Here is a 15,295-nt window from a genome sequence, read left to right as displayed (position 1 = left end):
GGTTTACTAGTGTGGCTACAGTCACCACTCACAGCATTGTGAATGGTGACTAAGTACAACCCGGCACTTTGACTGACAGCTGTGTACTGATGCACTCCTGAACCGGCTGTCAATCAGTGACGGGGAGTACTTCTAGCTCCTGCTCACACTATAGCGAAAGGTGACCAGAGCCGATACAGAGTGCCTGTATGACTGAAAGCCGGCGGATCTTGGCAGGAATACAGTTCATTTTCTACCAAGTGCCGCACTTTCTGTGAAGCGGCCGGGCAACATCATAACGCTATTATCCTGCAGATTAACCGTGTATACAGTCATGGCCAAAAGTAATAACACCCCTGCAATTCTGTCAGATAATACTCCGTTTCTTCCTGAAAATTATTGCATCACAAATTCTTTGGTATTATTATCTTCATTTAATTTGTCTTAAATGAAAAAAAAAACAAAAAGAATTGTCCTAAAGCCAAATTGGATATAATTCCACCCCAAACATAAAAAAGGGGGTGGACAAAAGTATTGGCACCGTTCGAAAAATCATGTGATGCTTCCCTAATTTGTGTAATTAACAGCACCTGTAACTTACCTGTGGCACCTAACAGGTGTTGGCAATAACTAAATCACACTTGCAGCCAGTTGACATGGATTAAAGTTGACTCAACCTCTGTCCTGTGTCCTTGTGTGTACCACATTGAGCATGGAGAAAAGAAAGAAGACCAAAGAACTGTCTGAGGACTTGAGAAACCAAATTGTGAGGAAGCATGAGCAATCGCAAGGCTACAAGTCCATCTCCAAAGACCTGAATGTTCCTGTGTCTACCGTGCGCAGTGTCATGTGGCTAACCTCCCTAGATGTGGATGGAAAAGAAAAATTGACAAGAGATTTCAACGCAAGATTGTGCGGATGTTGGATAAAGAACCTCGACTAACATCCAAACAAGTTCAAGCTGCCCTGCAGTCCGAGGGTACAACAGTGTCAACCCCTACTATCCGTCGGCGTCTGAATGAAAAGTGACTGTATGGTAGGAGACCCAGGAAGACCCCACTTCTTACCCAAAGACATAAAAAAGCCAGGCTGGAGTTTGCCAAAACTTACCTGAAAAAGCCTAAAACGTTTTGGAAGAATGTTCTCTGGTCAGATGAGACAAAAGTAGAGCTTTTTCGGCAAAGGCATCAACATAGAGTTTACAGGAGAAAAAAAGAGGCATTCAAAGAAAAGAACACGGTCCCTACAGTCAAACATGGCAGAGGTTCCCTGATGTTTTGGGGTTGCTTTGCTGCCTCTGGCACTGGACTGCTTGACCGTGTGCATGGCATTATGAAGTCTGAAGACTACCAACAAATTTTGCAGCATAATGTAGGGTCCAGTGTGAGAAAGCTGGGTCTCCCTCAGAGGTCATGGGTCTTCCAGCAGGACAATGACCCGAAACACACTTCAAAAAGCACTAGAAAATGGTTTGAGAGAAAGCACTGGAGACTTCTAAGGTGGCCAGCAATGAGTCCAGACCTGAATCCCATAGAACACCTGTGGAGAGATCTAAAAATGGCAGTTTGGAGAAGGCACCCTTCAAATATCAAGGACCTGGAGCAGTTTGCCAAAGAAGAATGGTCTAAAATTCCAGCAGAGCATTGTAAGAAACTCATTGATGGTTACCGGAAGTGGTTGGTCGCAGTTATTTTGGCTAAAGGTCGTGCAACCAAGTATTAGGCTGAGGGTGCCAATACTTTTGTCTGGCCCATTTTGGAGTTTTGTGTGAAAAGATCAATGTTTTGCTTTTTGCTTCATTCTCTCTTGTGTTTTTTCATTTAATACAAATTAAGTGAAGATAATACCAAAGAATTTGTGATTGCAATCATTTTCAGGAAGAAACTGAGTATTATCTGACAAAATTGCAGGGGTGTCAATACTTTTGGCCATGACTGTATGAAGGGCAATAAGTATCATCCAAACTGATGGGTTCCTTTTATAGGTTTTCTGCAAAAATTAAGCTCACCATGTATGACTTCTTGGCAGCCATGTTTCCTTCCCGACTTTTTCAATGCAGAACTTCTGCGGACCGTTGCTTCCTGCAGTGATAATAAAAGGTCAAGATTTCCTTTCTGAATAAAGTATTTACTGTGTTTTCACCTGCATATCTAACACATACCCATCAACTCAGCAAATCCACCGAGAGGTAATCTACAGGTGCCGGTGACGAACTGCAGTAACCGCAAGCGGACCTCATTGTCCATCTCCTTCACAAACTGAAAGATAGAAAGAAATTCAATATTATCCAATGAAGACAGGAAGAATTCATCTGGGCAGAGCAAGACTGGTGAATTACCTGCCAGAACCAGATGATCTGCTTGCTGTTTCTGGTGTAATGGCGGTAGACTGTGTTTCGCTGCCAGTCTGATAGATCTACTTCTTGCATACCGCACAGCATTACCTGTGAAAAAAATATACAAGTCTAACCACAGAGAACGTCTGTACTTACGTAACCTCACCATCTTCCAGCACTTTCTATGAAATGAGAGATAGGCACACTATTCTTACTGCACCCCAGTACTAATAAATCTCCCAAATTGTGCCGCACACTTAGGGCCCGATCCATCACTTTTTTTTGTCTTGTAATCACTGATGTTTCTTAAAGGGGTTGTCCACTACTAGGACAAGCCCTTCTTGATCAAAATGTTTGGCGCCCATAAAATAATAAAGCGTATATTTCCCTCCCGTGCCGGCGCCGTTCCAGCGGTGTTGGCACTTGCTCTCCGTGGGGCTCCCGTGCGGCTGACGTAATCACGTCACGCCGGCGCCCAATCAGCGCTGGTGTCACTGTCCCCACCTACGGACAAATCAAACATGAAGAGGAGGCGGGTACAGTGACGCCAGCGGTGATTGGGCACCGGCGCCCCAACAATAAGAGCCCTAGCAGGGCGAAAGCAGACACTGCGACGGCACGGGAGTATAGGCTTTATTATTTTATGGGGGCCAAGCGAGGGGTATGACAAGAAGTTGTCTAAGTAGTGGACAACTTCATTAAAGTCATGGGTTTTGATAAAATATTACAATGCTTCTGCAAACAATTCTGGTGTACATAAAATCATTGCGGGGGGGGGGGAAGATGAGGAGACTGGAGTATTTGTATTTGCAAAATTGACAAATTGGCGGCAACAATCTGGAAAACAAAAACGCGCAAGCGTGAACACATATTAGGTTTAAAAAAAAAATGAATTAAAAGAATTTAAAGGGAACCTGTCACCTGAATTTGGCGGGACTGGTTTTGGGTCATATGGGCGGAGTTTTCGGGTGTTTGATTCACCCTTTCCTTACCTTCTGGCTGCATGCTGGCTGCAATATTGGATTGAAGTTCATTCTCTGTCCTCCGTAGTAAACGCCTGCGCAAAGCAATCTTGCCTTGCGCAGGCGTGTACTACGGAGGACAGAGAATGAACTTCAATCCAATATTGCAGCCAGCATGCAGCCAGAAGGTAAGGAAAGGGTGAATCAAACACCCGAAAACTCCGCCCATATGACCCAAAACCAGTCCCGCCAAATTCAGGTGACAGAGTCCCTTTAACACCAAAAACAGACAAAAAAACCTGATGGAATAACGAATCGGGCCCTAAAATCAGAAATTGTCGGGTAGGTTGTATATTTGCGTCCTACAGGACAGATGTGTATATGTATGCAGAACATGGGCATTTATAGAAGACGAACCTCTAACTCTTTTTCATCAAAATACTGCAGCCATTGTAGTGGGACAACGGCATTAAAGCCATCGAGAAAAGCTTTGGTTTGTTCTTCGACGCCTCGTGAAAATCTCCACTCGGCCATCAGCCTAGAAGGGAGGAAGAAACATGTTCAGAACAGGATCAGGAATCATCACCCAGGTAAACAGCAGAATTACCAGGATATGCAAAATGGCGGCCTGAGGGTTACACAGCAAGAGTATACAGCATATATACACCAAGAGCACACTGCAGGCAGGGAGGGTTTACCCAATACAATATTTCAATTTGGAGTGCAGCTTTCTAGAGATGTAGTCTTTAGTTTCTCGAAGTCCTTTCACATAAACTAATGATCACTGGGCCACGGAAATGTGCTGCCGGCAATAGGTATAATGTATGGGGACAGTACGAGGGTCCTAACAACTGCTCTGCCCGCTCCAGTCTGTGCCGGCCGACGTAAAAGGACCTTGTATATAATCGTTTGGCACTTATTGAGGTCACAAATCTGCCTGTGCAACTAAGTTTTTAGTAGACCTATAAGAAAAATCACGTTCCATAAGTTAGATAACCCCTTCAAAAATGGAGTAAAGTCTAAATTAAATTTGGGAGTATTATTTGGGCAAATATATCAAAAACAAGATAAAAAATATATATCTGTCCAACTGTTCAATGTCTCGGTACTTTTTGCACAACTTGCCTTTCCCCAACAAGGAGCTTAATGCCAAAATTCACAACAGGTGTTTGATCTATGAATCGCCCAGAAAATTTCAGGGTTCAATTAGAGTTGGTATCAAACAGTCCTCCACATCACGCTGTTCACACTGACATCATGAGACCAAGAGGACCCCTAACGAGTGATCCACAGGACCTCACCATTGTGAGGCCTCAAGCAGGATGTTCTCAGATGGAAGTGGCCACTGAGCCTGGAGAGTCAGAGTCATCATCAGGGTGTAACTGAGACTGGAGGAGCGATCTACTGGAGGAGTCACAGAAAGGCAGAGAAGTGGACGTCCTTTGGCCACATCCTTCGGAATCGGATGATTAATGTCACACGACTCCAGGCACATTTAGGAGAGTCATATCAGACCATTCAAAACCGTTTACCTCAGCGTGGACTGTGTGCTAGACGACCTGCAAGGGTACCTGACCCCACCACCAGGCCAGGAAACATCTACACTGGTCGAGGGACCAGTGGGACTCCGTGCTGTTCACTGATTAAGTCAATTCATGTAGTGCAGAAGTGATGGCTGCCAATGATGTTGGAGACATCAAGGAGAACGCCATGGATCAGCCACTGTTGTCACCAGATGAGCCTTTGATGTTGGTGCTACTGTGTGTGCAGAACTGCCCTACACGGTGTGAATGGTACAGTGACAAGCCCCTACTACTTGATCATCATCATCATTAATCCTGTCATTGTGCCTCTGCATGAACATCCCAGCCTAATTTCATCTTCATGGTTGACAATGCTCCAGCTCATCAAGGTCACATCATTAGGGAATGGCTGCTGGAGACTGGTGCACCTCAAATGGAGTGGCCTGAACTTTCTCCAGACCTGAATTCCATAGGAAACCTGTGGGATCAGCGGAGTCGGCGTGTAGAGGTTCGTAACTCTGTACCCCAGAACCTCAATGACCTGAGGTATACATCATACTTATCATAAATGTTGGGGGTGTACTCATATAGGGTGTGTGAGTGTAAACAATTTGCAGGATTTTTAGCCTGTTCTAGTGTAAGATGGCTGCCGGACAGGTCCTCGAGGGGAGATATGTATCATGGAGCTTGGTAGCCTCAGTGATGTAAACCCACAAATCAGCCCATGTGTGCGCATCAGCAGCTACCCGAGAGCTGATCCCTTACAATATATGACGAGATATATTCTCACACACACACACACGTGTATATCTATATGGATGCAAGCCTTCTCTTAGACATTACTTCATGAAGTGGGTGACGAGTGTGCGGCTTCATCTCTGAAAAATAAAGGCGATCTGCACACTAACCCGCAGCACACATTGGATGATTAGGTTATTATTTTGGAGACTCACTTATGATAAAACTCACCCAATGTATTCCTCCTTGTTCTCCTCAGTAACAAGGATATTGGATCCCCCGGGTTTGAGGTCATGGGACGTGACTTTTCCTAGTATCTCCATATCCACAGCAAAATACATCTCCAAGTTACATTCTTCAATGTTATTGTCTCTGGAAATAAGCAGCACAGAAAAGTTCACCAACATTATGGAAATATGCCGAAACATGGAAGATTTCCTTCTCTTATGTGTACCAACCCACGCACTTACCGGATCCATATGAGGGAGTTGTAGAACTCTGGATCAATGGACTCCAGGTCTTTGATAGTAAGCTTTTTGCTCAACATCCGTTTGTAGAATGGAAGGGAGAATCCTGTATCGATGAATTTGCCGTGGAATAAAGCCTGGAGGGAAACACAGCAGTCACCGGTTACTGTTTATCAACCAACACATTGTATCCTCTGAACACTCTGCGTGTAGTAACATAACGTTCCTTTATAGTGGCCGATGCCACGTTTTCCGAATTCTCTAGATTTATCAGATCACGTGCAATCTCGTACCTCCCACTAGAGGGAGACTGCATGCTGTTACCCAGTCACGACTGTGATTATCACTTTATTTACTGCGTGTCTTCTCTTTCACTCCCTCCAGATCTAATATGTCCGAAGATAGGGAGAGCGACAGTGCTGACACCGCTGGAACAGCACCGGAGAATAGTGTAAGTGCCATCATTTTACTGGGAGCAAATATATGGATTGAGAAGACGTTGTCCGAGAAGTGGAAAACGCCTTTAAATAATTTTGTATTTTGATAGGTAGGACGTTTACAGGCTCTTTCATATTTTTCACTTTATTTAATTTTTTTAATTGGGAAAGGTGAGTAATTTACATTAATTTTAACATTTTTAATTTTTTTACTCCGAAAAGGAAACCTAAACCTGTGACCACTGACTGATTGTTCCAGATACTGCAATAGTACAACATTGTGGTAAACAGGAACACGGACTCGGCTTCATAGGTGAGCCAAGATGGCAGCCATGGCAACCCACTGGCTCCTTGTGACCTCACTTTGGGGGAAGGCAGGGGAACAGTGGTGGTTTATCAAAAAGACTGAGCCATATAAAAGCTTCCTCTACATCAAGGCCTCCATACAGCGGATACATCCTATGTCAGGGAGGAAGCCAATATGGGGAGCGATGCGAGTCAGTATGCCGCAGGCTCCCCCTAGTGATGGCCACAGGCAGCCAGCAACTTACTTCTTATGAGATGGACTGTAGCTATGGGATGATAAGAAGGGAACTTTGCCACAATCATCAACGTCAAATTATTCTGCGCAAAGCTAAAGTAATCCCAATGTGCGCCGTGGATCGAGCAGCACGTCTCCGCTTCATACAGCAGGACAAAGTCTGACCGGACGAGAGAAGCCGCTCACAGTTCTGCCGTCATATTATTTCTACGCGGAGCGTAAAGCCAGGTGACGGCCTGTTGTCAGGTGTGACAGGACGTCCTAAAGAGCTGACAACAATAATCTAAATGATGGAAATGATCAGATCCTTAAAAAGAAGCAGGAATTCTAATCACAATGATCAAAATAGCAAAATGCTGCTCACACAATGCACTAATGTCTTGTAAGTCTCAGTAAACGTGCTGGGATAAGGTGTTATCTGAGCATGCTCTTGCGCTAACCGAGTGTCTTTGGAATGCGTGAATACTATGTTCGAGTCCCCACGGCTCCATGTCTCGCTGCTGTTCGACAGTCACAACACAGGCAGGGATTGTCTAAAAACAGACATGTGCTGTCTGACAGCAATGAGACATGCCACAGCGAGGACTTAAACATGTTATATAACATTTGAGCACGTCAAAGACACTCAGTCATGACCCGAGCATGCTCAGATAACACCTTATCCCAGCACGCTCACTCATCACAGCCAAGACTTGCAACCAGGATCGGATACCAATGCCGACAGGAGAGCGTCTTCACTGGCTGGTAAAAATGAACCTGACAGCTGATAAAAGCAGGCTCAGCCACGGGCAGTATACCAGACCCTGGTTCTATCATTTCAGCATGCTTTATGCTACGGATTTTCAGAGGAAACATGAATTTCAAAACCGGCGAAAGACTCGGGTGACTAGTCCCAGATCTCCTTCTATACACATAGGGAGAGACCGGTCAGTCTAGGGGAACAAGGCGGGCAGAAGCCGCCAGTCACCGGCCTCGTGGACTAGCCTCACCAGCAGCATGGTCCTCGCACGGCTTTTAAATGTTTGTGCTCTCTGAAACGCCACAACGTAAAACATACCCGGCTGAAATAATACTCGCTGCTCGGACCACGGCTCTATCGGATGTCAGATTCCCATTTACATTCCCCCCACAAAAAAAAAAAAAAAAAAAGAGGCGGCTGTCTGTACTTAGGATTTATTGCTGATTTTTTGTAAAAGGATAAAATCTGGGATTAACTTCCTCACAAAGAATCGTCACGCTGCAGATTTTAAACCGACGATTTTTGTGAAGAAATTTTCAGCAACGTGCAGATGGAATTTATTGAGATCAAATTTAAATAATTGGAACTATAATACAATGAGTGGTGCAAGTCTGCAAAATGTCTGCAGCATGGAAACTGCAAAGGGTAAAGGTGTGGGTGTTATCCTTCTTTCCATCTTAAGCCATTTACCGAGGGGACACTAATAATAATAATAATAATTAATAATAATTTTTATTTATATAGCGCCAACATATTCCGCAGCGCTTTACAAATTATAGAGGGGACTTGTACAGACAATAGACATTACAGCATAACAGGAATACAGTTCAAAACAGATACCAGGAGGAATGAGGTCCCTGCTCGCAAGCTTACAGACTATGGGGAAAAGGGGAGACACGAGAGGTGGATGGTAACAATTGCTTTAGTTATTCGGACCGGCCATAGTGTGAGGCTCGGGTGTTCATGTAAAGCTGCATGAACCAGTTAACTGCCTAAGTATGTAACAGTACAGACACAGAGGGCTATTAACTGCATAAAGTGAATGAGAACATGATGCGAGGAACCTGATTGCCTATTTAAAATAAATAAATAAATAAATAAAAACAATAGGTTTTTTTTTTGTTTTTTTTAAATAGGCCACACAGGGATCGTTAGGTTAATACATTGAGGCGGTAGGCCAGTCTGAACAAATGAGTTTTTAGGGCACGCTTAAAACTGTGGGGATTGGGGATTAATCGTATTAACCTAGGTAGTGCATTCCAAAGAATCGGCGCAGCACGTGTAAAGTCTTGGAGACGGGAGTGGGAGGTTCTGATTATTGAGGATGCTAACCTGAGGTCATTAGCGGAGCGGAGGGCACGGGTAGGGTGGTAGACTGAGACCAGAGAGGAGATGTAGGGTGGTGCCGAGCCATGGAGTGCTTTGTGGATGAGGGTAGTAGTTTTGTACTGGATTCTGGAGTGGATGGGTAGCCAGTGTAATGACTGGCACAGGGTAGAGGCATCGGTGTAACGGTTGGTGAGGAATATGATCCTGGCTGCAGCATTCAGGACAGATTGGAGCGGGGAAAGTTTGGTAAGAGGGAGGCCGATTAGTAGAGAGTTACAATAGTCCAGACGAGAATGAATAAGTGAAACAGTAAGAGTTTTTGCAGAGTCGAAAGTAAGAAAAGGGCGAATTCTAGAAATGTTTTTGAGATGCAGGTAAGAAGAGCGAGCCAGTGATCGGATGTGGGGGGTGAATGAAAGGTCACAATCAAGTATGACCCCAAGGCAGCGGGCATGTTGCTTTGGAGTAATGGTGGAACCGCACACGGAGATGGCAATGTCAGGCAAAGGTAGGTTAGTAGAGGGAGAGAACATGAGGAGTTCAGTTTTTGACAGGTTTAGTTTCAGATGGAGGGAGGACATGATGTTAGAGACAGCGGTAAGACAATCCCTGGTGTTTTCTAAAAAGGTCGGCGTGACAACAGGAGAAGAGGTGTATAATTGGGTGTCGTCAGCATAGAGATGGTACTGGAAACCAAAGCTACTGATTGTTTGTCCAATAGGGGCAGTATACAACGAGAAGAGGAGGGGGCCTAGGACTGATCCTTGAGGAACCCCAACAGTAAGGGGAAGGTAAGAGGAGGAGGAACCAGCAAAACATACAGTGAAGGATCGGTCAGAGAGATAGGAGGAGAACCAGGAGAGAACGGTGTCCTTGAGGCCGATGGAGCGGAGCATAGTGAGGAGGAGCTGATGGTCCACAGTATCGAATGCTGCAGAGAGATCCAAGAGGATTAGCATGGAGTAGTGACCATTAGATTTAGCTGTTTGTAGGTCATTAGAGACTTTGGTGAGAGCGGTTTCAGTAGAGTGTAAAGAGCGGAAGCCAGATTGAAGAGGGTCGAGAAGAGAGTTATCTGAGAGATAGCGGGTAAGACGGGAGTGGACCAGGCGCTTGAGGAGTTTGGAGATGAAGGGAAGATTAGAGACAGGTCTATAGTTAGTGGCACAGTTTTGATCGAGGGATGGTTTTTTAAGTAATGGATGTATGATGGCATGCTTAAATGAGGAGGGAAAAATACCGGAAGTAAGGGAAAGGTTGAATATTTTTGTTAGGTGAGAGGTGACAGCCGGGGAAAGGGACTGGAGGAGATGTGACGGAATGGGGTCACTGGTGCAAGTGGTCGGGCGAGAAGATGCAAGGAGCCTGCTTACTTCTTCTTCTGTAACTGCTTCAAAGTCAGAGAGTGAACTAGATGCAGTGGGGGAGGGAGGACAGTGCATGGTATGAAGAGATTGGGAGATGATTTCCTGTCGAATGTGGTCAATTTTTTCTTTGAAGTAATTTGCCAGATCGTCAGCACGGAGATCCGTGGTTGGGGCCTGCTCTCTTGGGTTGAGTAGTGACTGGAACGTGTCAAAGAGACGTTTAGGGTTATTGGACAGGGAGGTGATGAGGGTGTTGAAGTAGGTTTGTTTGGAGAGGTGAAGGGCAGAATTGTATGTCTTTAGCATGAATTTATAATGGATGAAATCTTCGGGTAGATTAGATTTTCTCCACAGACGTTCTGCGCACCTGGAGCACCGCTGCAGGAAACGTGTTTGCAGCGTGTGCCACGGTTGTTGCCGTCTGTGCCGAGTTGTTTTATGTATAGGAGGAGCAGCTTCATCCAGAGCACTTTGCAGGGTTTCATTGTAATGCTTCAGAGCAGAATCAGGACATGAGATGGAGAAGATTGGGGCCAATGAGGACTGCAAGTTCTTCATAAGTTTCTGGGTGTTAATGGCCTGTATGTTTCTATAAGTGTGGAAAGTGGGGGTGACCTGAGCGGGATGGCAGTTCTTGATAGAGAATGAAAGAAGGTTGTGGTCAGAGAGTGGGAGAGGGGAGTTTGTGAAATCATCCACTGAGCAAAGCCGGGAGAAGACCAAGTTGAGGGAGTTTCCATCTTCATGTGCTGGAGAGTTAGTATGCTGTGAGAGGCCGAAAGAGGAGGTTAGAGATAAAAGGTGAGAAGCAGATGGGGAGGGGGGAGAGGCAGTGGGGATGTTGAAATCACCCATGATAAGGGTGGGGGTGTCACAGGAGAGAAAGTGTGGAAGCCAGGTGGCAAAGTGATCCAGGAACTGATGAGAGGGGCTGGGAGGACGATACACCACCGCCACTCGCATGGAGAAGGGGACGTAGAGTCTGACCACATGGACCTCAAAGGAAGGGAAGACAAGTGAGGGTACTTGGGGGATAACTTGGAAAGTACATTTGGGTGAAAGGAGCAGACCAACGCCTCCACCTGCTCTGTTGTCCGATCTTGGGGTATGAGAAAAGTGTAGTCCACCATATGAAAGAGCAGCAGCAGCGGTGGTGTCTGACTGCTGGATCCAGGTTTCAGTAAGAGCCAGGAGATTAGTAGAATTAGAAAGGAAGAAGTCATGAATGAAGGAGAGTTTATTACACACAGAGCGAGAATTCCAAAGGGCACAATTCAAAGAGACAGAAGGCATGCAGGGAATATTAATAAGGTTAGAGGGGTTTCTGGATGTAACAATTGGGAGGTTTGACTGGCTATAACATGGGGGCCGGGGTTTGGAGAGATGTCTCCAGCGACTAGGAGAAGGAGGATCGAAAGAGTGAGCAGATGGTTAAGTGATTTGTGAGAGCGTTTCTTGTGTTGGATGGTGGGATTGAATGGATCTGTGCTGTTAAGGTACCTTCACACTAAGCGACGCTGCAGCGATTTCGACAACGATCCGGATCGCTGCAGCGTCGCTGTTTGGTCGCTGGAGAGCTGTCACACAGACAGCTCTCCAGCGACCAATGATGCCGGTAACCAGGGTAAACATCGGGTTACTAAGCGCAGGGCCGCGCTTAGTAACCCGATGTTTACCCTGGTTACCATAGTTAAAGTAAAAAAACAAACACTACATACTTACCTACCGCTGTCTGTCCTCGGCGCTCTGCTTCTCTGGTCTGGCTGTGAGCACAGGGGCCGGAAAGCAGAGCGGTGACGTCACGGATCGCTAGCGATATCGTCTAGTGTGACGGTACCTTTAAGCAATGTGAACAGAGCATGATTGCTATACATAGGAGAGGCAAGGACAGAGGGACCAATCTACATATGGAAATGCCGCCTTCACTGCTCCTCTGCTTTTGGCTATGTTCACACGTTAGCAGCTCTCTTGGGGCTTTGAAAAACTGAACTCGGGGTCATCGACAGGGCCATTGAGGAAATAAAAAAAATGGATGGATGTGCTCTGTCTGTGCAGAGTCCACCTTTTTTGAGATGAGCACAAGGTGTGGCCAACTACACTTTTTTTCCACCTCAAAAAAGGATACTGCCAAATCTGAGGTCAGCCAAAGCACAGAGTGACTCCATCTGGTGGGTACGGCTAAATCTGTTTTTTTTTTGGGGGGGGGGGGGGGGGGCTACAGATGGAAGCCCTCGCGGAACCACAAAGACAAAATGCGACAAAGACAATATGAACAGAGCCTAAATCGCATTGGAATTTGCTGGTACACGACGGTGTACTGTCTGTACGTGTGCGTTACATGTTAACAGGAGAATAAAGAGCTTTCAGAACTTTTAGCATTACATGGAATCACACAATGATCACAAAGGCTATAAGAACGGCGAGTCATTCCCTACATAATGCAGTAATATCTAGAAGAAATGAGAACTGACCATCGCAATGAAGCGTCCAATAAAGCAGAAGTATGACAGGTGGTCGGGGTTGATGGTGGAGGCCGGGTTGATCTGCAGACAGTAATTGCTTTTACCAGCATACTCAAACAAACAGTACATAGGATTGAGAACTTCGTGGGACAGGAGGAAAAACCACTCTCTGAAAGAAAGAACAAGTCCAGTCAATGTCAGGGTGATGGACGGAAGCCGGGCACAAATGGTGTCCACAGAGGTCGTCACATGATACTGGGCAACAGGGTTATTCAGAATGTGAAACCTCAAACTTGTACAATTCTTATTGTGCTGAAGTCTGAAATCACCGGTACCAGAAACCTGCTACAAGCCACTGGCCTCTCATACGCAGCCATTTTCCCCAGAGGTAAAGTAGTAAAGCTCCCCGGTTAGGTCTCATTCGGACGTTAGAGATTTTTCTCACACGTACAAACATGGATGTTGTTCATCTGAATTTCCTCAGTGCTTGGTCAGTATCAGTTTTCAAGTTTCGAAAAAAAAAACAAAATAAAATGCAAAACTTCTCCTATCCATTACAATGTTAATCAAATGGACAACACATTGACGCCATCCATGTACTGTCTGTGATCATCACGGACCTGTATGGAAAATTTTAATTTGTGACAGAACAAAAAAATGGCATGTCTCTGATTTCTTGGGGACATAAAGTACAGACCAAAAGTTTGGACACACCTTCTCATTTAAAGATTTTTCTGTATTTTCATGACTATGAAACTGTATATTCACACTGAAGGCATCAGAACTATGAATTAACACATGTGGAATTATATACTTAACAAAAAAGTGTGAAACAACTGAAAATGTGTCTTATATTCTAGGTTCTTCAAAGTAGCCACCTTTTGCTTTGATTACTGCTTTACACACTCTTGGCATTCTCTTGATGAGCTTCAAGAGGTAGTCACCGGGAATGGTCTTCCAACAATCTTGAGGGAGCTCCCAGAGATGCTTAGCACTTGTTGGCCCTTTTGCCTTCACTCTGCGGTCCAGATCACCCCAAACCATCTCGATTGGGTTCAGGTCTGGTGACTGTGGAGGCCAGGTCATCTGGCGTAGCACCCCATCACTCTCCTTCTTGGTCAAATAGCCCTTACACAGCCTGGAGGTGTGTTTGGGGTCATTGTCCTGTTGAAAAATAAATGATGGCCCAACTAAACCAAACCGGATGGAATAGCATGCCGCTGCAAGATGCTGTGGTGGCCATGCTGGTTCGGTATGCCTTCAATTTTGAATAAATCCCCAACAGTGTCACCAGCAAAGCACCGCCACCATCACACCACCTCCTCCATGCTTCACGGTGGAAACCAGGCATGTACACAGTGTTCCAAATTATTATGCAAATTGGATTTAAGTGTCATAAAGATTTAATTGTTTTGTTTTTCAAATAAACTCATGGATGGTATTGTGTCTCAGGGCTCAATAGATAACTGAAATCAATCTTAAACACATGTGTTAATTAGTTTTCCAGGTGATTCTAATTAAAGGAAAACTACTTAAAAATGATGTTCCACATTATTAAGCAGGCCAAAGTTTTCAAGCAATATGAGAAATAAAAAGGATCTCTCTGCTGCTGAAAAGCGTTAAATAGTGCAATACCTTGGACAAGGTATGAAAACATTAGATACGTCACAAAAACTTTGTGATCATCATACTGTGAAGAGATTTGTGACTGAAACAGAGCACAGACAGAGTTCATGCAGATAAAGGCATAATGAGGAAGGTTTCTGCCAGACAAATTCATTGGATTAAGAGAGCAGCTGCCAAAATACCATTACAAAGCAGCAAACAGTTATTTGAAGCTGCTGGTGCCTCTGGAGTCCCTCGAACCTCAAGGTGTATGATCCTTCAAAGGATTGCTTTGGTGCACAAACCTACTATTCGGCCACCCCTAAACAGTGTTCATGAGCAGAAACAGCTGCAGTGGGCCCAGACATACATGAAGACTAATTTTCAAACAGTCTTGTTTACTGATGAGTGTCGAGCAACCCTGGATGGTCCAGATGGATGGAGTAGTGGATTGTTGGTGGATGACCACCATGTCGCAACAAGGCTGCGATGTCAGCAAGGAGGTGGAGAAATCATGTTTTGGGCCGGAATCATGGGGAACCAGCTAGTGGGGCCCTTTAAGTTTCCTGAAGATGTGAAAATGACCTCTGCAAAGTAAATAGCATTTCTGACTGACAACTCCCTTCCATGGTCTAAAAGCAGAAACGTGCCTTCAGGAGCAAAATCATCTTCATGCATGACAATGCACCATCTTATGCTGCAAAGAATACCTCTCAGTCATTGGCTGCTATGGGCATAAAAGGAGATAAACTCATGGTGTGGCCACCATCTTCCCCTGACCTCAACCCTATAGAAAACCTTTGTAGTATCA

The 15,295-nt window shown here is 45.1% G+C and overlaps 1 protein-coding gene across 2 annotated transcripts in view; it reads right to left on the bottom strand.

Moving 5' to 3' along the window:
- Nucleotides 1-15,295, bottom strand: part of WWP1 (WW domain containing E3 ubiquitin protein ligase 1) — a 124,051-nt gene that overhangs the window by 2,509 nt on the left and 106,247 nt on the right. For both annotated transcript variants that reach the window (XM_069731570.1, XM_069731571.1), the window contains exons 17-23: nt 12,889-13,048; nt 6,008-6,141; nt 5,769-5,909; nt 3,694-3,814; nt 2,318-2,422; nt 2,141-2,237; nt 1,988-2,060 (exon numbers count right to left, since the gene is read on the bottom strand). In XM_069731570.1, the coding sequence (XP_069587671.1) occupies nt 1,988-2,060; nt 2,141-2,237; nt 2,318-2,422; nt 3,694-3,814; nt 5,769-5,909; nt 6,008-6,141; nt 12,889-13,048 (831 nt within the window). The remainder of the gene's footprint in view (nt 1-1,987; nt 2,061-2,140; nt 2,238-2,317; nt 2,423-3,693; nt 3,815-5,768; nt 5,910-6,007; nt 6,142-12,888; nt 13,049-15,295) is intronic.

Source organism: Ranitomeya imitator, chromosome 6, assembly GCF_032444005.1.
Source record: "Ranitomeya imitator isolate aRanImi1 chromosome 6, aRanImi1.pri, whole genome shotgun sequence".
Taxonomy (NCBI): domain Eukaryota; kingdom Metazoa; phylum Chordata; class Amphibia; order Anura; family Dendrobatidae; genus Ranitomeya; species Ranitomeya imitator.
Note: the sequence above shows the minus strand (reverse complement) of the source record. Positions and strands in the feature narration are given on the sequence as shown.